At 34.3% G+C, this 24,969-nt stretch overlaps 1 protein-coding gene across 1 annotated transcript in view; it reads right to left on the reverse strand.

Annotated features, from left to right (window-relative positions):
- Positions 1–461: 461 nt before the first annotated feature.
- The window catches only part of KCTD3 (potassium channel tetramerization domain containing 3), a 56,788-nt gene continuing 32,280 nt past the window's right edge, over positions 462–24,969 (reverse strand). Inside the window, exons 11-18 of the mRNA XM_007988446.3 lie at positions 19,629–19,716; positions 19,382–19,498; positions 17,260–17,430; positions 13,393–13,548; positions 9,657–9,753; positions 3,197–3,381; positions 2,974–3,112; positions 462–2,210 (exon numbers count right to left, since the gene is read on the reverse strand). Coding sequence (XP_007986637.1) covers positions 1,649–2,210; positions 2,974–3,112; positions 3,197–3,381; positions 9,657–9,753; positions 13,393–13,548; positions 17,260–17,430; positions 19,382–19,498; positions 19,629–19,716 — 1,515 coding nt within the window. The 3' untranslated portion in view covers positions 462–1,648. The remainder of the gene's footprint in view (positions 2,211–2,973; positions 3,113–3,196; positions 3,382–9,656; positions 9,754–13,392; positions 13,549–17,259; positions 17,431–19,381; positions 19,499–19,628; positions 19,717–24,969) is intronic.

Genomic DNA, 24,969 nt, shown 5'->3' on the forward strand with positions numbered 1-24,969 from the left:
AAATTAAGTGTCAGAGTAGACATAAACCACTGCTCTAACATCAAGGTTCAATCTCTTGTAAGCAAAAGAAACAAACAAGATTTGACTTGTACTATAATGCAATCTAGTATAGTCAGTTTCCTTTTTATGTGATTATATCATGTAATAGTTACCACCTTCTTTTTAATGGCCTTTTATTCCTGGTCACTAGTCTACTTCTTTCTTTCATTTTCTTACTTGCCCACCCAACTTTCACGTAACTGTGATAAAGAGGAGGAAGGGTGTAAGATAATTACAATCTTAGTACTTTTGAAATTATGCTTTGCCTAATACTTTCTTTCATTGATAATATAACTTATTTTCCACACATATTAAGTTCTCCCTCCCCCCATTTTTTTTAAATTATGGGAAGAAGCAAAGAAATGAACAAACATATATAGCACACTTTAAACAGAACTGTTCCTTAAATAACTGAAAACACATGGTCATAATCATTTTTATTTGATTTAATTGATAAATAAATACAAGAGAACTGTTGTGAAACCACTGGCAATATAGTAAACTTTAAAGATTTTATTTCAACTTCACTCACTTATATTTCTTGGAATGGGGATATATACATTATTCACCAATAAATGCTAATGCTTTAAATTTACAATTACCCTATTTGTAGAAACCTGAAGATCATTCCAATTAAATGAAAAAAAATTGTACAAAAAAGTTCTTTTGCTCTTACAATTCAAAATACATTCAAATTCACATTCTTACAGCAGCCAAAACCTTTAACCCAAAATTCAGAACTGCAGTTCCACAAGTGAATAAAATAGTGTTTTAATTTGATTATCATGATTGTTAACACTCAAAAAAAAAATATGGTGGTTCCTAAAACAAGACAGGTTAGCAACCGGTATGGCTTTCCCTTCTGGGCACTCAAAGCTTTGCCCTTGATTATTATTTTTATTTCATCTTTTCAAACACAGACAATTGCTCCAACTTGAAAGTTTCAATGGAATTTTGGCATTGAATATTGCTAATGCTTGCTAAGATTTAAGAACTCCCAATAATGAGAATCAGAAAATGACGCACGACTAAATTAAAATCATCCTAAAAGACTTACTACATAGTGGTATCTGGTATTCAATATCAATAGTGTTTTTGAATAACATGATATGTTTTTCACAAACATAGCACCTCATCAAATATCTGGTAAACACTTTGCAATCACAATAAGGGTTGGGAGACTAAGTTCCAAAGACAATTATGTGATTCACTTAAAGGTAACATTGCAAGACAAGTCTCAGGCATGATGAAGATTAGGAATGCAGTCTGCTGCTTCCCATGCTCTAAAGGGATGCTCACCTATATGGGCACCATCCTATTAAGGTGTGGTACTATGTTTCCAAACCAATAAAAGTAGGTAAGTGTTAAAATGGACTCCCGCTTTACAAATGATCTGTTAAATGTACTTGTAAAATTAAAAAAATTTCCAAAATGTCAAAAGAGATATGATTATTGTATCTCATTATCCCAAGTAATTCTGTTAAAAAGATACTAAATGAAGTCCAATTTTATCTTGTAAAGTTTTAGTGTAAAAACTAATGTATTGAAATTCAGGAAAGTTTAACTTTCGTCTAAATGTAACAAAACAACTATTCATTTTGGTGAGTTTTCACAAGCTGTACTCCTGACCTGAAGAATCACATTTTTTATGCCGAGGAGATGGAGTAGTCTTTGTAGGAGATGGGGATGCAGTACCAGGGGAGTCAGTTCCTCCATCAGAAGTACTTGGTGATGAGACCAGATAGGGAACTTTCTTTCTTCCAAGAAATCCTCCCCCTTCAAATCCTCCTTTCTTCCTAAACTCTATTTTATTTTCATTTTCGTCCTCTGATGACCTTTTCTTGGATTCTGAAAAACCTTCAGCTATTTTATGCACTTCCAATCCACTATCCAATTCTCTCAAACTTTTTATTTCTACTCCAGGAGACTTTCTCTCAGATATATTACATTCCCCTGTCGCCCCTTTTACTTCAGCTTGTATTGGACCCAAGTTACCATTTTCAGGGACAGCTCTTTCTACATTTCTGTTCAAATTAATAGTCTGGAAGTCCCTATAACTGTGAAAGCTCTCAGTCCTTCTTGCCCTTGCTAATAAAGGACTTTCTCTGTAAGGCCTCATGGAACCATAAGTAGCTGCTTCATGGATGGTATCATGGTGCTGAAGCTGAAGGCTGAAATACAGTTTTTAAAAATGACAGTTCAGATTTCACTCTTTGATTTTTCAGGAACATATTAATTAAACAACCAATAAAACATACTATATAAACATATAAAGTGTATTATATCCATATTTCTCTTTATAAAATATACATATCAAGTACTCTTTATTACATAGATGGTATATAAAATTACTAACGCAAATAATACCATCATATATTCACAGACATGCTGAATTTTTGAACAGCTAAAAAAAAGATGGGAGGAAAAATCCTTGAAACTAATATGAAACCAACATAATTCAGTATTTATCCCCTGGTTCTTCAGACTTTGGAATCTATCAATATGATAACTAAAAAGACATTACGGAACTTTATATTACAAGTTCATAATGTTTAAATGTAAGACTAGACAACATAATAGAATCACAGATTAATACTGTCCCTGAGACAGGTCAATAATTAAAGCTTCACATACTAACCAAGGTGACATGTGATTTTCCTAATTTCCTTTGAATAAATTCTTGATCACATAATAGGCTTCCAATTCGGCAGCAATTCACAAAATAAGTTAAAAGGCAAAAAATGTTTTTCTATGAAAAGAACCAGATATGCCTATCAAGAAATTTAGTAAAACTTAAAAAATTAACATAATGTCTACATTTAAAATGTACCTTGAAAAGTATGGCTTTCTAGAACAACTATGTGATTACAGTATTTCAGTCAATTTCCCCAAAACAAATAAATTTTGTTTATAATACCCAACCCTTTAACCTACCTAGAATTTGATTCTCGTAAGTGGCTATGCTGAACTACAGAAGTTGCCGGACTGATGTTAGGAGTAGCACAGCGAGATGTGCTCAGATCACATTGATCCAGTAATTTGAGTAGCTCTTCTTCGGTTGGACCACCTACATCTTAGGAGAACAAACAGTCGTCATAATTGCTTATGTGAAAAGTTTAACCTTGTGACAAAAACATCTTTCTTCGTGAGAACCTACCCTTATCTTCACTTTTGTTAACCATATCCATAGCAGTGGTCAGATCCCACATTTGAATGCTGCCATTTGTATGGCCTGTGAACAAGTAACGCCTTGGTCTCGAGCCCATCCTACTGGATCCTTCACATTCCCTCACTGTAAATGAAGATATTGTAGTACAGTCAACAGCCTGGATCTCACATATTCTGCAAAAGAAAAGCAGAAAGAGCCCTGATGGGAATGAGCAATTATTTAAAAAGAAGTTATGAAACTAAAAAGGCAGAAAGAAATAAAGAAAGCAAACATGGTATACTAGAAAAGACTTTTAAAAAATCATTTAAAATTTATGTGTAAATTTTTAAAATCTGAAACCAGAAGAAATATATAGCTCTATGGAGATAGCCCATATTGTATCCATCATTAGGATAATACTCTTAACTTTAAAAAAAGATTTTTATGGCTATTTGATTTTCATAAAAGATAAAAAGAACCTGAGAGAGAACAATTACTATGCACATTAACAAATGAGGAAACCAAGGGATAACATCAGTAAATGATTTTTCCAAAGTCATGTAAGGGCTACCTGAATTGTACTTGGCTGAATTAGTTATCCCAGTCTACTTCAGAGTTGAGGGAGTTTATTAAAAAAGAAAAATCGGTATAGGCAAACACAAGGTCAAAAAAATAGACAAAGAAAAAATACCATCCACATGAATTTGAGAAACATACAGGAATAGAGTATGAAGCTTAGATGAGCTTCCTAGCAGGCCAGACAAAAAGGAGGGAAAAAGTTAATTCCTACATGCCCACATGTAGTGATAAAGACTATCCTAGTCTCATTCTTGATCTCAAGGTTTGTGAATACAGGAATAAACAAACCAAAGTATTTTTCCTGTACTCTCATGCAACAATCAACTCTAAGGAAAGTGAAAGTTTATCTCCAAATGCCCTTTTAGTTATGTGGGCTCTTGGCTGGATCTAGAAACCAAACTGACACCACACAGACTGACGAGAGAGAAGTATATAGGTTTTATTAGTTTTACATGTACATGGGAATCTTCACAAGAGAGTGAGGTCCAAAGAAGTGGCCAAAGCAAGATGCTTTCATACAATTAGACAAAGAACGATAAACTGGAGAACAAATGACAGGATAAAGAAAATCTGACTAGAGGCAGTACCTTTCTAACGGAGTCACTAGAAGATATGTATATATTATATATATAGTGGGACAATGCAAAGCTAGTGGAAGGTAAGCATATTCACTCAGGTCCACTGCAGCCCCCAGTTCCCACTCTCTTGTCCTGGTACAGGGAGGATAACACTCCCAGAAAATCTTTTGGCTTGCTGCATGTAAAAAAATAGAGAGGTCAGCTATCCCCTTCTGAAATGACAATTTCTCCAATGTTTTCTCCTCAAAATAATCAATATACCAATTTGGCATATTTTGGAGTAGAATGTCCTTCACTACTTCGCAACAAAAAGGGTTCTGTGACCAAATGGGGTGGAGGGGTTCACCAAACACAAAGCAAGCAATCGATTCTCCAGCAGACACCAGCTAAGTATCCTCTAACTCAATTTAATTCTGACACTGTCTGTCGTATCAGTTAGTGTGACAGGTAGAAGACTCAGTCTCACAAAGCTGAGCTCCACTTCAGAGGCTGATCACAAGCCTCAGGTTATTTTGCCTGTGCTTCTAACTGACTGACTGTAAATCAGGGTTCCCACAGCCTCCTCCTTAGGTTCAATTAATTTCCTAGAGTGGCTCACAGAATTCAGAGAAAAACTCACATTCACTGGTTAATTACAAAGGGTACAGATGAACAATAGATTCCCAGGGTAAGGTGTGTGGGAAAGAGCATGGAGCTTCCATGCCCTCCCTGGGCATGCCACCCTCCAGAGCCTCCAGGTTTTCAGCTATCTGGAAGCTCTCTGAACTCAGTTATTATTATCATTTTAATGGAGGCTTCATTACATAAGCATGATTTATTAAATCATTGGCTACTGATGATCAACTTAGCCTTCAGCTCCTCTCCCCTTCTCAAAGGTTGCAGGGTGGGGCTGAAAGTGCCAATCTTCTACTCTCGTCTTGGTCTTTCTGGTGACCTGCCATCAGTCACTCACTGGCATACAAAAAGACAATTATCATTTGGAAGACTTCAAGAATTTTTGAAGGTATATACCAGGAAGCAGAGACAAAGACCAAATACATATTTCACAATATCACACAAAGGAAGTTTTTAATATTTTGCCAATATAAAGTTTGAAAGAATTACTTTCATGGGCATTATCAGATTTTAAAATTCCCCCTTTTTTTAGCTGCTAGGGTTTTTAAAAATCATAAATAGATGATGAATTGTTAGATTTTATTCCTGTATCTATCAAGATGATCATAATTTAGTGAATTACATTTATTTTTAAATAATATCTGTAAATTGATTTAAAATGTTCAACAACCCTCTCTTCAGATTCCTGTTAGTTTCAAGTAAATCAACATTTGTATGCATATGAAAACTTGGGTCTCAGAAAATACCCTCAGAAGCAAAGTTTCTCTCTGACCTGCAAGGCAAGCCACAGAGACAATCTTCTTTTTCCCCAAGGTGGGTCAGAGAAACCAGAACCCTCTTTCCCCAAAGCTAGCCATGAAGCATAAAAATATTACCCTAACATTTCCCTATCTTTCTGTGAACAGCTGGCCATAAAGAAATTAAGGCCCTCACTACAGAGGGGTTCTGCCCCATCCCTGGGAGAAAGGAACGCCACACGGAGACAGTTCCTGCAGGATTTCTCTACTCAGTCTATTTGTGTTAACTTATACCTTTTTGTACAGTCACAGTTCTACATGGCTGTCCTTGCTTTTTCTAACCTAAGCATAAAAATGGACACTTTTCCCTCTGTCTTTGGGTCTTCATTCTGAAGGCTCTCGTGCCATATAAAACTATAATAAAATCAATTTGTAATGTTTTCTCCTGCTAGCCTATCTTTTGTTATAGGGGTACCCACTGTGACCCTAATGCTTCTACAAAACAAACATAATTTTGCTCTTTTTTTCCCCTATGGAATAGATTCTTTAAAACTACTCCTTTATATTTAAAATTTTCTACAAGGTTTTTTTCCTGTTTCCTTTAAATAAAACCCTTTCATTTCACTTCTCACTATTAGGAGCCTGAACTGTCCTTAAACAAAATCTTTGGTTCACTATAGCTTTACAAAGGGCTGATTTTCTATTAAATTCTACAGAGTAATTTCTGCATGTTATTTTTGTAACTATAGCTTTTCCTTTGGAATCATAAACTTAAAAATTATAAAATTTGTTTTATCATGCAGAAATTGTAGTTGATTATAACACACTGTTACTGTTAGAAACAACTGAAAGGCAGATATTAGAAATAACAGAAGAGGGGATATTAGAATTGAATAAGTAAATATGATATACTACATTGTTAGAGAATGTTATGATACCAGTTTTAATAACATTTCGCAATTTCTTCACTGAATATGCAGAGAACACTAAATCACAGTAATTTAGGGAATCTGAGATAATGAATTTTAATATAAAAAATTCACCTCTCAAAGAATTTATTCATCAAAATATTAAGAGATATGCTGAAAATGCAACCATAAAATTTTAAAATCAACAGGATTAGTAACATTAAAATGAAAATCAAATGATTCTATACCTAGAAAACCCCATAGTCTCTGCCAAAGGCTCCTAGATCTAATAAACAACTTCAGCAAAGTTTTAAAAAACAAAATCAATGTACCAAAATCAGTAGCATTTCTATACAGCAATTATCATTAAAACTGAGAGCCAAATCAAGAATGCAATCCCATTAACAATAGCCACAAAAAGAATAAAATACCTAGATATACAGCAAACCAGAGAGGTGAAAGATCTTTACAACAAGAATTATAAAGCACTGCTCAAAGAAAGCAGGCAACACAAACAAATGGAAAACCATTCCATGACCATGGATAAAAGAATTAATATTGTTAAAATGGCCACGCTACACAAAGTAATTACATCAATGCTGTTCTTATCAAACTACCAAGGATATTTTTCATAGAACTAGAAAAAACTATTTCTAGGCCAGGCACAGTGGCGCATGCCTATAATCCCAGCACTTTGGGAGGCAGAGGTGGGTGGATCACAAGGTAAGGGATCAAGACCATCCTGGCTAACACGGTGAAACCCCGTCTCTACTAAAGATGCAAAAAATTAATCGGTGTGGTGGCATGCGTCTGTAATCCCAGCTACTTAGGAGGCAGAGGCAGGAGAATGGCCTGAACCAGGGAGGTGGAGCTTGCAGTAAGCCGAGATTGTGCAACTGCACTCCAGCCTGGGCAACAGAGTGAGATTCCATCTCAAAAAAAAAAAAAAAAAAAACTATTCAAAAGTTCATATGAAACCAAAAAAGAGCCCAAATAGCCAAAGCAATCCTAAGCAAATGAACAAATCCAGAGACGTCACACTACCCAACTTTAAACTATCCTACAAGGCTACAGTAACCAAAACAGCATGGTACTGGTACAAAAACAAACACACAGACTAATGGAACAGGATGGAGAACCCAGAAAACAAAGCCACACACTTGCAACCACCTGATCTTCAACAAAGCTGATAATAAACAATGGGGAAAGGACTCCCTATTCAATAAATGGTGCTGGGATTACTGGCTAGCCATTTGCAGAAGATTCAAACTCAATCCCTTCCTCTCACTACAGACAAAATTCAACAGAAGATGGATTAAAGACTTAAATGTAAAACCTAAAACTGTAAAAACCCTAAAAGGAAATCGAGGAAATATCATTCTGGACATCAGCCCTGGCAAAGATTTCATGACAAAGACTCCAAAAGCAACTGCAACAAAAACAAAAATTGACAAGTGGGACCTTATCAAAGTAAAGAGCACTTGCGCCACAAAAGAAACTATCAACAGAGTAAACAGACAACCTACAGGATAGGAGAAAATATCTGCAAACTATGCATCTGACAAAGGTCTAATATCCAGCATCTATAAGGTACTTAAATCATCAAGTAAAACATGACTCCATTAAAAAGTGTGCAAAGGGCATGAGCAGACACATGTCTGGAGGTTGCAGTGAGCCGAGATGGCGCCACAGCATTCTAGCCTGGCAACAGAGCAAGATTCTGTCTCATTCATAAGTAAATGAATAAATAAATAAAATGAAAACAATAACCTTCCTAATGGACACTTAATAGGAATTTTACCTTTTTCATTTGACATGCAAAAAACTTTTTCCCTGCAACTTTTAAGTTCTGGGCTACATGTGCAGGATGTGCAGGTCTGTTACATAGGTAAACATGTACCATACTGGTTTGCTGCATAGATCAACCCGTCACCTAGGTATTAAGCCTGGCATCCATTAGCTATTCTTCCTGATGCGCTCTCTCTCTCCATCCTCCGTCAACCCCCAACAGGCTCCCTGTTGTGTGTTGTTCCCTCCCATGTGTCCATGTGTTCTCGTCGTCAAAAAAATTTGTTTTTAAAGCAGAGAAATGTTGAAGTAAAATCTAAGGTTATAAATAATAATTTTAAAAGAAGTAAAATTTCAGTCAAAAGGAAGAGGAAATTAACTTCTACTGTACATCTATTATGGTCAGGTACCATGCAAGATATTACACGTTTGAAATTTATTTTATCCTATGATATCCTGCCAAAGTCATTGAACCTTATTTTATAAAGAAACTGGGCTAAGGGATATAAAATAACTTGAGTTGCATTTACATAGCTAGTAACAGGAAGTGTCAGAATTAGTTCAGCAAAATCACTATGTTCTTTAAGTTTGAATAGAAAAGACTAAACAGAGGAATACTGCCAGAGCCATATAATGGAAGCATAAGGGCAGCATTCACATACAAATACTGAGGAGACCGCATAAAGACAGAAATCCTGCTCTCACGGAGGCAGATAATTTCTCTCCATGTTAAAGTAGACAGAAATTAGTCTAAAATAGAAAATAAAACATGGGTGCTATGTTGTAAACTATGCCAAGATTATGCACATTAGTGTTATTAATCAGTATTTGTCATTTTTGTTTTAAAAATGGATACTGAATGTCAGGAAATCTGTAATATGTTTTATTTGAGAAACATAAATAATGTATACAGATTTATATGGGATGGAAAATATTTAAGTTCTAGGTTTTTTAAAGAAAGAAACTGCTTATAATAACAAAATTAATAAGTATTTATGTTTGGCCATGAAAAAAAGTTCACTGTGTTCTTATTCTATCATTAGTCCCTTCTAACTGTCCACAGCATCAGTGAAACTCTTAAATCCCAGAAAGTAAGCATAGCGTGTACTGTCTTCATTTTGAGTTATGATTAAGAGATAACAGACTCCTCTCCCAACAATTTGTTTTTACTAGCACTCTTGGATCAATATGTCAAATTATGCCATATATTTTGTAAGACAAAAGGTGGCTTCTGAATACAAATATTTTTACAATAAAGTATTACCTTTTTCCAGTAGATGAGAGTCTTACAAACAGTTTGTTGGTGATGGGAACAACTTTCTGGATAAACACCTGTTGATCGTCTCGCTCTCCAAAAGGTCCTTGATCAGAAAACAAAAATGTCAAAAAATTAAAATTTTAGTTCTTTCATTTTACAAAAGGAACATTACTCTTAATACAAGAAAAGAATTTCTCATACATACCAATATGGTATCACATTTCAGCTCACAATCAGACATGGAATAAATGTATACAAGTACTTCAATTTGCATTAAAAAATTTTTAAAGAAATACACAATTATTTCTAAGTTATATTTTATATATAACTAAGGCTGTAAAAGCTAAAGGAAAAAAATGTCCTAAGGTGCTACGTTAACAGTACTAGCCGGAGACCTGTTAAGATATTTACTATCTTTGGGGATGTGCTTAGATTCTTATAACTTAAAAAAGACATACACATTAAGTCATTTCATGTACTGATTTTACTTTTTTGAGAAGAAAACACACAAAATCTTAAAATATAAAGTGAAACTTCATCAGATGGAATGTAATTAGTTGAAGCTTCTGTTAACCATATAGTATTTCTTCTTTTTAAGGATGCAAATTAAAAAAACACACACAATTTTATATAAGGTAATTGGTAAACCAAAAGAGAAAAACAAAGTATAGTATGAAGACTAAAGTACAGCATAAAATTTACTACTGAGTTGCACCCTGAAGCTTTTCAATCTAAAATGAAAGATTCAATTATTTTCACTTTATTGTATTTGGCAAGACAGATAAATAGCCTATTATATTTTAGAAAGATCCTGAACAATAACATAAAGAAAAAAGTTTTTGTTTAAAACTTAAACATAAAATTTTAATAATTCTCTTTTCCCACTATACATAGTAGCTAAAATAGTATCAACTTACAATTCATAAAAAGTATTGTAAAAAGTTTTACAATAAAATTTTTAAAGACAATATATCCCAAGTTATGTTACATGAAACATACATGTACTTAATTAATGAATGTCATTTTATTATCAGTTAGCAAATACTTATACTGTACTTAGCATGTGCCACCGTAAATGCTTTCCAAATATAAACTCATTTTAATCACCATAATAACCACTTAAGGGAGGTGCTATTATTTACTATATCCATTTTACAGATGAGAAAAATAAGGCACCAAGAGATTAGTTAACGAAAGATCTCATAGGTCTTTATATGATGGAAGTGGAATTCAAACAAATCTAAGCTGTCTGGCTCTTCACTATACTATGCAGTTGCTCAATTACTGGAACTTTCTGATCTCTAATTTTATTAAAATGAAATAACAGTCCTCATTCAATAACTCATAAACAAGGTTAAAATAGTGACCATGAATAAAATAACTCAGAATAAAATAACTCGGAATGAGAAGACTATAGAACTGTATCTTCTCTCCCCTTGAACCTCGTATTGACATGAGACTGACCCATAATCTATTCTTCATAGCTGAATTCTTTGCCCTCTCTTCCCCCACCTCCCATTTATAGTTTCCCTTCCCAAATTGGCTCCTTTCCTTGGAATACAAAATATCCCCAGATCTTTCTTAACTTTAATGAGGGAGAAAGTTGGAGGAATAAAAAATATGACCTTCGATCGCTTCTCGGCCTTTTGACTAAGATTATGTGTAAAAATATGACCTTTGAACTTCCTTGCATTCCAACTACCTCCATTACTTCTTTCTTTCATGGACACCTCCAATATCGATTATCCCATTACCCACTACAATGTAGATTCCACCTTTACCACTCTACTGAATCTGGACTCTACTCTGTTCCACTGATCTATATGTCCAATTATCTCTGAGGATATGTATTTTTTAAATACCACTATAAAGAGGAATGACAAACCTCCCTGTCCCCTTTATCTTACTGGATTTTATAATTAATTCACAGGGCTGTTTATAAATATCTTTGTATTCACAATACACATGCTCTCCTTGAACAATACATCTACTCCTGGGGCTTTCAGGTGCTTCTTATATGCAGAATACTCATAAACATAACTTCTAGTTAAGGTCTTTCTCCAGAGACCAGGTATATCTTCACACCACAGAATAGTATCCATATGCATCACCACTCAAAATACACAAGTCTGAATTCATCTTTGTTTTCAAAATAAGTTCTTCTTTCTATATTTCTGTATTTAGTAAGTAATACTCAGCTACTCCATTTCCCAAGAATCCTTAGGGTCACTTTAGACTCCTTCCTCTCTCATGCCTGCCACATCTAGTCAATGACCACCAAGCACTTTGGTTAATAAATTCCTCCTTTCTGGTTTCCTTGTTTCACTCTCTTAAGTCTTCACTGTCAAGTTTTCTTGCATGCTCTTGAAAGATGAATTATATATATCACAAATCTAGTATCATCCTCAAAATTCTTCAAAAGGTCCCCATTACTTACAAGATAAAATCTAAATTTCTTAGTTTGATGTATAGATGCCTTCCATGATCTGGCACTGGCCTATTCACTCAGTATGTCTTACTATTCTTACCCACATATCCTATAATCTAACAATTAATGACCTTCCTGACATTTTCCAAACTTGCCAAGTTCCCCTAGCTTCTACCCTTTTAACTTGCTGTTTTCTCGGCCAGGAATGTTCCAACCCTAGAATCTTACACACCCAACAAATGTCTATCCTTCATGTATCAGTTCAAACATTAAAACCTCTATGAAGTGCTGTCTGAATCTCAGCTTCCGTCAACATTAAGTGGGGTATCTACCTCCTAAATTGTCAAGAAGATTAAAGGAGAGCATATATTACAACCTCTAACACAGATCCTGGCACTGTCTCCTCTGGGTTCTTTTTGACCTATGCCTTTAAGCAGAGTTGCAAAATACAATTGTTTAATTTAATTCCTACTGCTCACTACATCGTAAGTTGATGTTCACTGCACTTTTTTAAATGTCTAGTATCTAGAACACAAGCACTCAATAAATATTTGTTGAATAAATAACAATATAAACTTCCAGTGCCTAGCATCATGCAGAGAACTGGGATTATATAACAACTGTTAAAACTGGTAACACTGCATACTTCTCTTTCTAAAAATCATAAGGCTGTGGTAGTAGAATTCTCTTAAGTAGCTTATAAGGACAGTAAGATTCTTTCAAATGGGGCCGGGGGTGGAATGATCTCTATGAAGACTGTGTATGTGTATGCACACGTGTGGATGTGTAAGTGCCCATGTACACATGTATGTATGGTGTATAGAGAGAAAACCTAAACTAAACTTATACACCTTTTGCTGAAATCAGAGAATATCAATGGAGACATGCTACATTGTTTCCTAATGAATATTACGATGTCATCAAAATGACTCTCATTATATAGGAACATTTTCTAGCTTCAAATTTTATTTTTAGTAGATTAACAAAAAAAATTTCAAATATCAAATGTACATAGCTATCACAGTTTTAATAATAAAAGTAGCTAACATGTGAAGATGACACTCTTTAAATGAGGAAACATTAATAAGAAGAAAAATGTGCTCTCCTAACATTTTAATGAAAAATGCTGCAATAAAATAATTTCGTGAATTTATAGAATTTAATCAGAAAAATACACTAAAATTCTGTTTAGAATTTCAAAATTAAAATGAAAACTTTGTATTTAAAACTCGTTTTTATGGTTTTATTAGTTGATATGCTTCTTCTGAACAGCTAATATAGTACCTAAAAATGCCCTAAAATAACTTAACTCACCTATGTCATTTCCAGAGGAATAGCTACCATGACTTTCTGTCTCCTCCAGGGAGAGTATCTTGAATGACGCTAAAGGAGTAGAACCTGGTTGAGTAGAGATCATTCCTCTGAATCGCGTTACTGTCCACGTCCGGACATGATTATTATCTGCACACACTAGCAGAGAAAGAGAACACAAAAGAATGCAAAATTACTTTTAAAAACTCATTTTAACTTTTTTCACTATCATCTACATTAAACAGATCAGAGTATAAGTGGCAAATGACATATTTATCTTAAAACTATACGTAATTTATATCTACTTAACTGAGAAAACTGAGTATGCTTTACCTTGCGGAAAAATATAAGTTATGTCAAGTAAACCTACAGATCCTCATAAAAATAGCTTGTAGGGTATAAATGTAGTAAAGGTTAAAAATAATGTGTGTGTAAGAAAAAAGATGTTGAATATTGTCCTGTTCTGTGGCTAAACTACATAGTAAACAGTTTCCTACTTTACTTTTCCTAATTATAGAAACTGTTTCTGCTTATGCTACTCAAATATTAACCCAGACCAGGACTTACCGAAAAATTATTGGCATAAATGACAGTTGTCAAACATCTTAAGCAATCAGCTATTTATTGCCCACTCATCATTACATTAAGGAAAATTAAGATTCTGTACTAAAGCTGAGCAATATTTTTATATAAATAAAGTGTGCATTTAAAACACATGCTCCAATTAGTTTTATTTTGCTAACAGAATATTAACTGAGCATATGCTGAAATGTCTCCTAATCTATCTCTACTTTTTTTGTCTGAGTAGATACTCTATTTGAAAATACACACCATAAAATGTATTACTAACGCAAAAACTACTTTTTTGGCATGCTTTAATAAAAAGTATACTAATTTTGCCATTCATGATTTTAGAAAATCTGTTATTATTAGCAATGAACTATGAACTCATCCGTAAATATTAGGAAAGTATCTAAAATTTCTTATATACACACATACATAATATTTACTACCAGGTAAAAACGTGTTACATATTTTACAGTTACACATATTTTAAACAAAACTTTAGAAAGAAATTTAATTTTGGCAAATAGAAATAAGTAACAACTGTGCACTTTCTATTCTTATGTAACAAAATTCTTAATTGCTAGACTGTCAGTTTTCTGGTGAAAAAGGAGACATTTTGTCCTAGGCTATTAAATTTCATGGGAAATCATTTCCTGATTTCACTACTAAGCTTACTAGGATTCTGAAAAATAATTTAAATATTGTTAGTTGATTCAATTGGACAACTACGTCAATTTTGCTAATATCAGTCATTATCTAGAGTTTTTCTTTAAGGGATCAAACTGCACTATAAGGAAAACAATGTCATTACATATGTGTTAATATCCACCAGGTGGCAGAATAACATAACTGAGTATACATAAAATACTCCAGATTTTTTCTTAAAAAGGGTATTTCTTTTGATAAACTTACATAAGTTTCAAACCTACATGAAATATCTGATATTAAAATACAAGTTTTACAAAGTAGTTCCTTGATATCACATCCCACAATAACATTATAACCACAATAGCAATTATTACAGAGTATCTCTATATGTTACCATCGAAACATCACAGTAACCCTGCAAAATGGCCTATTTTCTCAGAGCATTGAGTTGCCTTATCTCATAACATTTATTCAGCATCTTTTATGTGTCAGAACTATGATAAGTGCTGAGAACAGAACAAAGTTTCTGCTATTGGAAAACTTTTCTAGAAGACAGAGATAATAAGCAAATAAATGATTAAGTGATAAAGCTATGAGGAAAACAAAGCAAGGTACTGTTAGAGAAAGTTATTGTTGGATAGAGGTTTGGCTAATTTAATTTAAAGCAGGTGGCCAAGGAGTCCTCATTGAGAAGGGATTTGAAACGCCATCAGAATGACAAGAATGCAGCCAAACAAATATCTAGGGGCAAACCAATTTGAATAAAAAGAATAAATGCAAAAGTTATCTAAGGCATTTTTAAAAAATAGAAAAGCCAACAGGTTACAGTGTTATCTGCAATGAGAAAAGTGACATGGGAGTTGGGAAGAGATTTTAAAGGTAGGTAGAATCTAGAACAAGAAAAGCCATATAGGCCATGGTAGAAATTTAAATTTATTCTAAATACAATCAGAAGTCATGAGGAATCAGACTTGGTTTGCATTTCTAAAAGATACTTCTGGCTGCTGTGTGGAACATGTACCATAGAGAGGGAAAAGTTGAGAAGTTACTAGTTATCTAGGGGAAAAAGGATGACGATGTGAGATAGTAGACTGACAGCAATGAAAAGTGATCGGATTTGTGACATAACGTGGCAGCAAAGCCAACAGGACTTACTGGTGAATTGTACTACGTGGGAGGTGAAAGAAAGGGAGAAATCAAGGGTGACTCCTAGATTTTCAGCTTTAGTAGATAAGTAGATGGTGATACTGCATACTAAGATGGCTTTTGAGACAGAAATCGTTAAGTTCCATTTTGTCCAACTTAATTTGAGATGCCTATTAAACATACAACCAGAGATCCAGACACTGGATGCACAGGTTTGGAACTCTTTGGGTGGTCACAGGTGGAGGAAAGTTTGGGAGCCATTGACATATAGTTACTTACTATTCAAATAACTGGGAAAGTGCAGATAAAGAAGAATAGAGAGTCCAGGAAAGAGCTCAAGGGCAATCTAACACTCAGCAATTGGGCAAAAGAGGAGGCACCAGCACGAGTTAGAAACTCCTCAGTGGGGGAGGGGAGTAATGTTTTATGAAAACCTAACAGAGACTGTTTTAGCAAGGCCTACTTATACCACAAACAATTACACATTCAATAAAAGCATAATCAGTCAGCTATGGACTGAATTTCAGCTCCACATGGTGTTTAAACAGATTGAGAAACTTTCACTACATCTTTCACAAAAGATGCATTATCTTCTAGCCAGTCTTCATAAAAACAAACCTGATACATGAAAACCACGTTTGTAAAAGTTTTAAGTTGGGCAGGAACTGCTCTACAAAAGGAGTTCATGTAAGACTCCTCTAGAAAGCAAGCTCTACTGACATACCCAACTCACAATGCAACTTTCACAAAGCCTTTTAGAAATCATCTTCCATACACAACTGATTTCTTCAATAGAATTTTACTTTGTAATCAGAAAGTACTATTTGTTAAACTTGAAAATTAGTATTTAATCTTTTATGTATCCAATTAGTATTTAAATTTTTAAAAATTTTACATGACTATAAAGAACTACAAACCCATGAAAAGGTTATTTTCTTCAAATAATCTCTATAATTTTAATTTTTATTATTTTTATGAGATGACAAAATATCAAAATACACATTTAAATCTACAGTTTTAGCACTGAACCACAAGATAACCCGATTAATATTAAAAGTAAAACTTGAAAAATTTAATAAAAATTCCTCTTAGCAAGGTCAAAATAAATATTTTGCAATAAGATATGCCGAGAGAAAAAAAAAAATCACATCTCCTAAATTTATGTATATTAAAACCAGGCAAAATAAAAACCATCTTTTTTTTTCCTCTATTTTGGTAGAAACGGGGTTTTACCATGTTGCCCAGGCTAGTCTTGAATGCGTGGGCTAAACCAATCCACCTGCCTTGGCCTCCCAAAGTGCTAGGATTTATAGGCGTGAGCCACTATGACCAGCTCAAAGTAATCTTTAAAAGACAATCATTATTTCCTCAGTTATTAAACTTTTCTAGTACTTCTTTTAGTATATTTTTCTCACATAAACACTGCGTTTTCATTCTTTCAATTTGTGCAGGTACAGAAAATAACATACAAGGCCAAGTTCTTTACCAGTACTAATGAAATTATTTTACCTGATACAAGATGCTTCTCTGATAGCATGATTTTTGTTACGGGACTTCGGTGAACTGTGAAAGTCTGAAAAAGCTGAGGACCTGATCCAACTGTCTCTGGGTGTTGTACAATCACTCGTACTGCTCCAGAGCTTGTACCATAGGCGATCTCAATCCAGTTACCACTGACACCTATATCAAGTCGAGTTGACAGGTGATATATTATGGAATGATAATAAAAAAGCTACCCTTGCAAAGCTTCCCTATGATAAAATAGGCAGAGCCGGATTCACTGTTTATATCAGCCCTAAATCCAGTTCAGTAAAAAAAATCTTAAGACTTCTCGGGTCATTTTAAAATCATTACTTCCTTGATAAATCTTTTCCTAACCTTCACTTCAAGATATAACTATTCACCTCCCGCCTTGCACTATTAGGTTCTATCACAGCAATTATAACACACTAATTCTGTACTTATATAATATATGTCTAGCTACTTCTACTCCTTATTGACAAAGACTGAATCATAATCATCTTTTTATCTGTCACCTTACAGAGTACCTGAGACACAGTAGATACTCAACATAGTTTAAAGAATTCATAAATCTGCCATGCCAAGAACACTACATAGTATCCCAAAAGCAATATTCCTTATTATGTATAGTATCACAAAAGCATAGTATCCCAAAAGCAATATTCCTTATTATGTCTAGCCTAGAATTACCATCTGTTCTACTTAAACTACAATACTAATATCATTCTCAAATAGTCAAGCATTATATATAAATACTATATATATAAATACTATTGAAGTTTCAAAACACTGTGCTAGGGAATAAACATACCCATTACATTGCTTCCATCATACTTACAATATGTTGTTTCTTCTAATCATCTAAGGTTCAGCAGTGTCTTTTCTTTCCTTTTTTTAAAAAAGTGCCCAGTCCCCATCATAAATTTAGATAGGAAAAAATTCAGCGACCTATACTCTTAAAAGCTTCACAGATAAAGAACCTCTTAGCTTTACTAGCTGTTCTAGTTTTACTAACTGATTCATCTGAAAATACCTGAATCAAAGGAAAAAAAGCATGTCATGAAAAACACTTCCTATAACCAGAAAGATGACTCCATTTTTCATGTCTTAAAATCCCCCTGCCACAACAAAAGAAGTGCTTTGATTTGTAAAACTTTCCCAGTTTTATGCCTGCTTTTTAACTAGATTTTAAAATAAATCCACATCTCATTCTAGAGCAGGGGTTGGCACACTTTCTGTAAAGGGCCAAGTAGTAAACATTGTAAACTCTGCAAGCCACACTGTCTCTGTCACAACCTCTCAATTCTGTCATTGTGGCAGAAAAGCAGCCAAAGACAGCTGGTGTCAAAAAGAGTCAGCTTGGCTAGAAATCCATGGTTTACTGAACCCTATTTCTAGAGCAATACAATTTAAATCCCTCTATGGTTTCAGTCAAATTCATGGGTATACTCTTGAATATTTCTTTCATACTAAAAATTATGGTTTCTTTTGTTAATTTAAATAAAATGATGACTTATATAAGTAGCACATCCAAACCTATTAGTATTACTGAATATATATTAATGTTTATTAGAACTCCTTTCATTACAGGTAAATTTTAAATTTCCCATTTGTGTTTATCTCTTACTCCTTTACAGAACTAGTCTGTTACTTTCATTGCAATGGCCTCTAAAATGCACTGAAAGTTATAAAACACCTGTTTTCTACAGCTTAAATTTTTAAATTCCCAAGAAAATAAGCTTAGTTTCCGGTAGTAGTCTAAGAACTTTTATTTTTTAAAAAGTTCCTAATTTTGAAGTGAAAAATTATTTTAATAGGAAGATAAATGTGCAGATTTTTTTTGTAATTTCAGCTAATATTATAATAATATGGCTCAACAAATGCAATTCAGCAGAAGTTCCAATTTTCCACCTCAAATTATGTTTGTTTACTAGTCATGTTTGACTTCAGTATAAAACTGAATACAAATTTTAGACTTAGTAGAGATGAAATCCTTAGCACTGCAGTTCTCAAAAAGAAAGACACCAGTTTAATTTGACCTAGTCACATAATAAATTAGTGAATAAAAAGATAAAAAGTCAAGCATGTATATAATTGGCCATGTACTAACTTGTTTTGGGTGTGAGGTAAACACTCAGAGCAGTAATAGCATCATTTGAAGGATCATGATACAGTTCAGTAACGAGAAGATCATTATCTTTCATTCGCAAGGGGAACTTCTGCATATCTAAAACATAAAAAATTTAAACAGCATTAAAATAAACAGCATATCTATTTAAAACTGATAGGCAATGTTTTCTTGTTCTCATTTAAAAAATTACATTAAGCAGGAGCATTTTAAGGGACTGTACACTTACCTATGTAATATATTGATCCATTGTTACATCCCAACAGAAGGAATGATCCAGCAGTGTCATAACTAGTTATAGGAACAACATCTTGAACCTGATGTAGTAAGAGTATTATTAGATGTTAGATAGTAATTATAATTTCTGTTTTCTGGTCAATTTCCTCAAAACTTTGATTCTTCTGGTAAAGAGGCAACCAACATCCAATTTTAGTAGGGCTTAGGAAATAAACTTTCTATAGGTGCATGCATGTACACACATATACACAAACATGCTACAGAGGAGAACCCACCAATATACTTCCTTCAAAATATTTTTTTAAATTGTATTTCCCATAGCAGTACTTTCCTTTCTCAAATTCGATGGGTTGTCTCCTCTCTTTTTGCAAGTGATCACTAGATCGCAGCCCACTGGAACTGAAAGGCCAAGTCTGACCAGCTCCCTCTCTTTTCCCCTTCTCATACAAGAGATTAAACGACCTGTCCAAAGTCACACAGTAGGCAAGTGATAGAATTAGAACTAGTAAACAAAGCAACTGATTTCCAGAAAGTACTTGCTCCCTTGATAATTTAGTATTTCTCTGAAAAGGTGGTATTCTCTATGTTTCATTCTCCTTATTAAAGATTATTTGTTTTCTAGGAAATGGCAAGGCAAACAAAGTCTCATATGCATTTATTTTTTTAAAGTATAGGAATAAAAAAATTAGTTTTTCCAGGAAAATCAATCTAGTTCACAAATTAATACCTTTCCATATTTGCGCTAAAAGAAACAGCAAAGGGCTTGAGTTTTACCACAAAACAAAACAAAAGCGAACAAACAAAAACTATAAAAAGTGTGGGCGTGGTGGCTCATGCCTGTAATCCCAGCACTTTGGGAGGCCGAAGCGGGCAGATGGCCAGAGGCCGGGAGTTCAAAATCAGCCTAGCTAACATAGTGAAACTCCGTCTCTACTAAATATACAAAATTAGCTGGGTGTAGTGGCGCACACCAGTAATCCCATCTACTCGGGAGGCTGAGGCAGAAGAATCACTCGAACCCGGGAGGCAGAGGTTGCGGTGAGCTGGGATCGTGCCACTGCATTCCAGCCTGGGCAACAAAGTGAGACCTAGTCTCCAAATTAAAAAAAAAAAAAAAAAAAAAAAAGTGTTTGCTAGGATAGTTGCAATACTATTTTAGTAGAGTACTATTCTACTCTTCATCAAAATTAATCTTTCCTGTTTACAGCCAGGCCAGAGATGCTTCTTCATAGATGACACTTAAATGAATTATTAGACACTAAGTTTTGCTTCCAAGTCTAAAAAATTTCCAATAACTTAAAAGTTAAAAATGTTAAGGGACTTTTACTTTTCATATACTATATCTGGCTTTCATTTGAAAAGTTAAAATCTAAACATTATCTGCTTAACATTTACGTACTTTTTATGTACCACATATTATCCAAGAGAACAAACACTGAACTAGAGATAAGGGATGTGGGGTACCTCCTTGCTCTCTAGGAGCTGGTAAACTTGTGAGAAAGAAAAATCACAGACAATTATAGTGTGTCAGGCACTAGAATAGACTAAATACAATCAGAGGAGAGAGGGGAAGAATTGCCATCTCAATGCTGGTGGGTGAAGAGCAAAGATCAAGGAAGGGTTCACAGAGGAAGTGAAGCTTGAACACTGAAGTCAACTATGAGTTAAGTAGGGCAAGAGGAAAGGGAATATCTGAAGAGCAAGTGAAAAAGCACAGAATCTAGTTTCATTCTAATTAAAAACAGGAATAACTAAAACTTGGAAATAATGATTCCTCTAAGCTCTTCCTGATATAACCCTAATTTCTACATGTACCCTCTCAATGTCATACAGTTATGAGTTACACTAGAAATATCTCAAAGAACTCAATTGTCATGCCCTATCCTGAGGTCAGGCTTTTAATTAAAGCCAACGCCAAAACATTTTATACCAGGTAAACATTAAGTACTTTTCAGTGATGTCGGTAAAGATGTCTAAAGGATGGAGGGGAGACTGCTTTACACACCACTAACCAATTTTCTTACCCAAGTTAACTAAATCATCTTAGCTCTCGCACTAAAGAAAAGGGCTTAAACTCCTACCCCAGAATCTTCATGGCAGGAAAATGGGGACAGATAAGGCCATGAGATTCCTCTTCCTTTGGATACTTTTTTTTTTTTTTTTTCTTCAATGAAAGAGCAGGAGGAGCCTAGCACTTCCCAAGGCACAAAGGCAAACATTTTAACCATTTATTCTCTGGGAGGACGGGCTCTAGGATTAAAGTCTTGCTACTTCTTTTTCTGTAACCCTTAATCATGATCTGCTTTTCTTTCCATGTCTACCCTTCAATACAGGGAGAACAGAGAAAGCAGAGGATAAGCAGAATCACAGTGAGTTAGAACTGCTGAGTTCTTCTCTCCTAGCACAAGCAAGGAAGCAGCCACTGTGTAGCCTCCTCTTCTTTATCCTAACAACTTCATGGCAAGAATCCAAGAAACCATACTGATTAGTATGCATGGTTCAGTCATGTGGTCACAAATAAAATATGGAAGCGGATTTTTCTCTTATAAGGTAGCACACAGTGATTACCACTAATCTCTACATATAAATTTAAATGTTTTACAGTTTTAAAATACCAGTCTATCTTCCCATATAAGGCCCCTAGAATCTTTTAACTACAATCTCTATACCTGTAAACTCATCATTATTTTTTACAGGATGTTTTAACTTTCATCCAATAATTTTTAAATAATCACTTACCTAAACTGACCATCGTATTTACCACTTTCCAATTTCCTAATCACTGCTTAATGCATTCCATTTCTTCCCCTTCAAATACAACCTTCTTCTCAAAAGGCATTTTTCTTTAGTAGTCTTTTCATTGAGGGTTATGAGAAATTCTCTCCGAAAAAAACCCTTCTCATTCAGGTAGTTTTGCTGTGTATAAAAACCTAGGTTGAAAGTTACTTTCTCTGCCATTTGGAGAATGCCCATAGTCTTCTTCCAGTGTCTACTACTGGTGATGAAGAATCTGCTCAAAGTCTAATTACAGGCAAACTGTCACTATTCTGTGAATACTTTTGATCGTAATGTATCTTTTATTACAGCACATTTAAACATTTAGGCTGCCAAGACTTGGTACATTTCTTTAATCAATAAATTCATGTCCTTTTTCATTTCTCCAAAATGTTAGCCGCTGTTATCTTTTCCAATATGGCTCCTCTAGTCTGTTTCTACATGAAATACTTTCTCACTTTTTCCTTCCTTTTCATATTTTCTATCTCACTCTCTTGGCTTAACTGGAAATGATTTTCTCAGATATGTCTGTCAATTTACTAATTTTCTTTTAGCTCTGGTTCTATTTAACCATTAAATACATTAAAAAAAATTTTTCAATGATCTTTTAATTTTTAGTGTTTTATTTCCCTCCATTTTCTGATTTGTCCTATTCCTTCAATACAGCAGCTTTCTAATTGTTCCATTATTTCCAATTTGGGGATTGCAAATTTTTTATGCTTGATGACTTTTCATCATTTGTTTCCATGTGAAGTTTATAAGTTTTGGGAGGTTATTTTAGTAGAAATTACTCCTTCGACAGGATTCTTGTGTGCTCTCTTTCGTGAAAGTGTTCTAACTGGTGTCATGTCTGTATCTAGAAATGTAATTGGTCCTAAATCAGTTTCTCAAATTGGAGCTCTCATACAACAAAGGCAAGTCTTTGTGCTTCAATTCACTCCTAATTTGAATATGTTGGTTTCAATTTCTCATGGTTTACTCTGTCATCTCCATTTCCTATTCCAAGACACCAAACACACATCAAACTTTCTTGTTCCAAGACTATTGGGCAAACTTTTCCCAGTCTTCTCAGGAATTGAGAAACTTAAACCTTCAGATTTTTGTAGGAGGCTCAATTTCTATTGTCCCATGAAATCATGCCGGCTTTTGCTAAAATCCCAGATCCCAGAGTCTTTACTTTGGTATGTGGTATGCAAGTGTGTATAAACAAACTAGTCGATTAACATAATGTAATACATAGTATAAACAATATACATTGTTTCAATATTTGTATCTAATATTTCTATATATAAATTTAGAATGTCTAAATCTAAGTAAGAATCTCATATTTCTTACTATAAATTCTGTAAGTAAGCAAACAGACCATACTTAAGAAAGCAGTCAAGATAAAATACTGAAAAGTCAATCCTCTCTCTCCCCAACAAAATGTGGGCCCAGGATTCCAATGCCTGCCTCATTCCTATTCCTAATATGCGGAGGTCTGTAAACCTATCACACACACAAAAAAAGGTTGCTTCTAACATCAGTGCTACAGGTGCCTCACAACAGGAAAGAGGGAAGCTAAACTAAACACAACTCCCAAATTCTTGTCCAGCCTAGTCCGTCAGACCACAGAAATTCTCTTTGAATTCTTCTTCCCAGAACCAATATTTCCTCCCCAAACTGAGCCTCCACTGTGTACTTAGAGGCTAGGCTATCACTCAGATGGTACTATGGCTGAAGATCTCTATTTCTCAGAATACACATAGAGTTATCTGATTATTTAGGAAGTAAAGTACATAAGGCCTTTCTAGAGCTAACTTCCAAAGCTCTCTGCTTTGATATGAGAATGAAACATGTATAATCCATGTTTCCAATACAAATCGAAATTTAAAATATCAACTTGGGAAACAGTGCCTAAAAATTGCTCTTATGCTATGTAACAGTCTAGGCTACCTACTTGACAATACCAATTAATTCCTTATCAATCTTCTTTTGTAACATAATTTTGTATGTATGGGCGAGGGGGGGGTGGAATTAAACAAAAAATGGAAACAAGAAACAAGAAACAGAAACATTAAAAATTTTTTTTTTTACTTTTATCTTACCCGAATCAGAGTCAATGCTTTTATAACATTTTCATTAATATTTTATTGAAACTGTCCTCATGATTTTGCAAAAAACTTTTAAGATTACATACACACCTAGTTCATCTGACTCAAATACTTAAAATCAACCTTGATTATGTAACTAAAGAACTACATGGTATCCCAGGTCTACTGCAAATATACTATTTATAATCTCTGCAGTACTTGACAACAGTCTTCAATGCCTTTCTCTTTACTCCTTCCTTACCCTTCTGTCACAGAGAAAGAAATGTCTCTACTCCCTGTGGGGTCAACCTTTCTAGCTGTTCTATAGATTCCACATACACTCTTGACTTTTATGGGACCAGAAATAATCCCCATTCTTTCAATCTTCAGGTCCTTCTGGCAACTCTTCTCTCTAGCTACAAGTGTGCTCGAGCCTGTCCTAACCTAGAGGAAAAATAAAGCACCAAATGTCTTTTTTCTTCAAAC

The sequence above is a fragment of the Chlorocebus sabaeus genome, chromosome 25 (assembly GCF_047675955.1).
Source record: "Chlorocebus sabaeus isolate Y175 chromosome 25, mChlSab1.0.hap1, whole genome shotgun sequence".
NCBI classification, from domain to species: domain Eukaryota; kingdom Metazoa; phylum Chordata; class Mammalia; order Primates; family Cercopithecidae; genus Chlorocebus; species Chlorocebus sabaeus.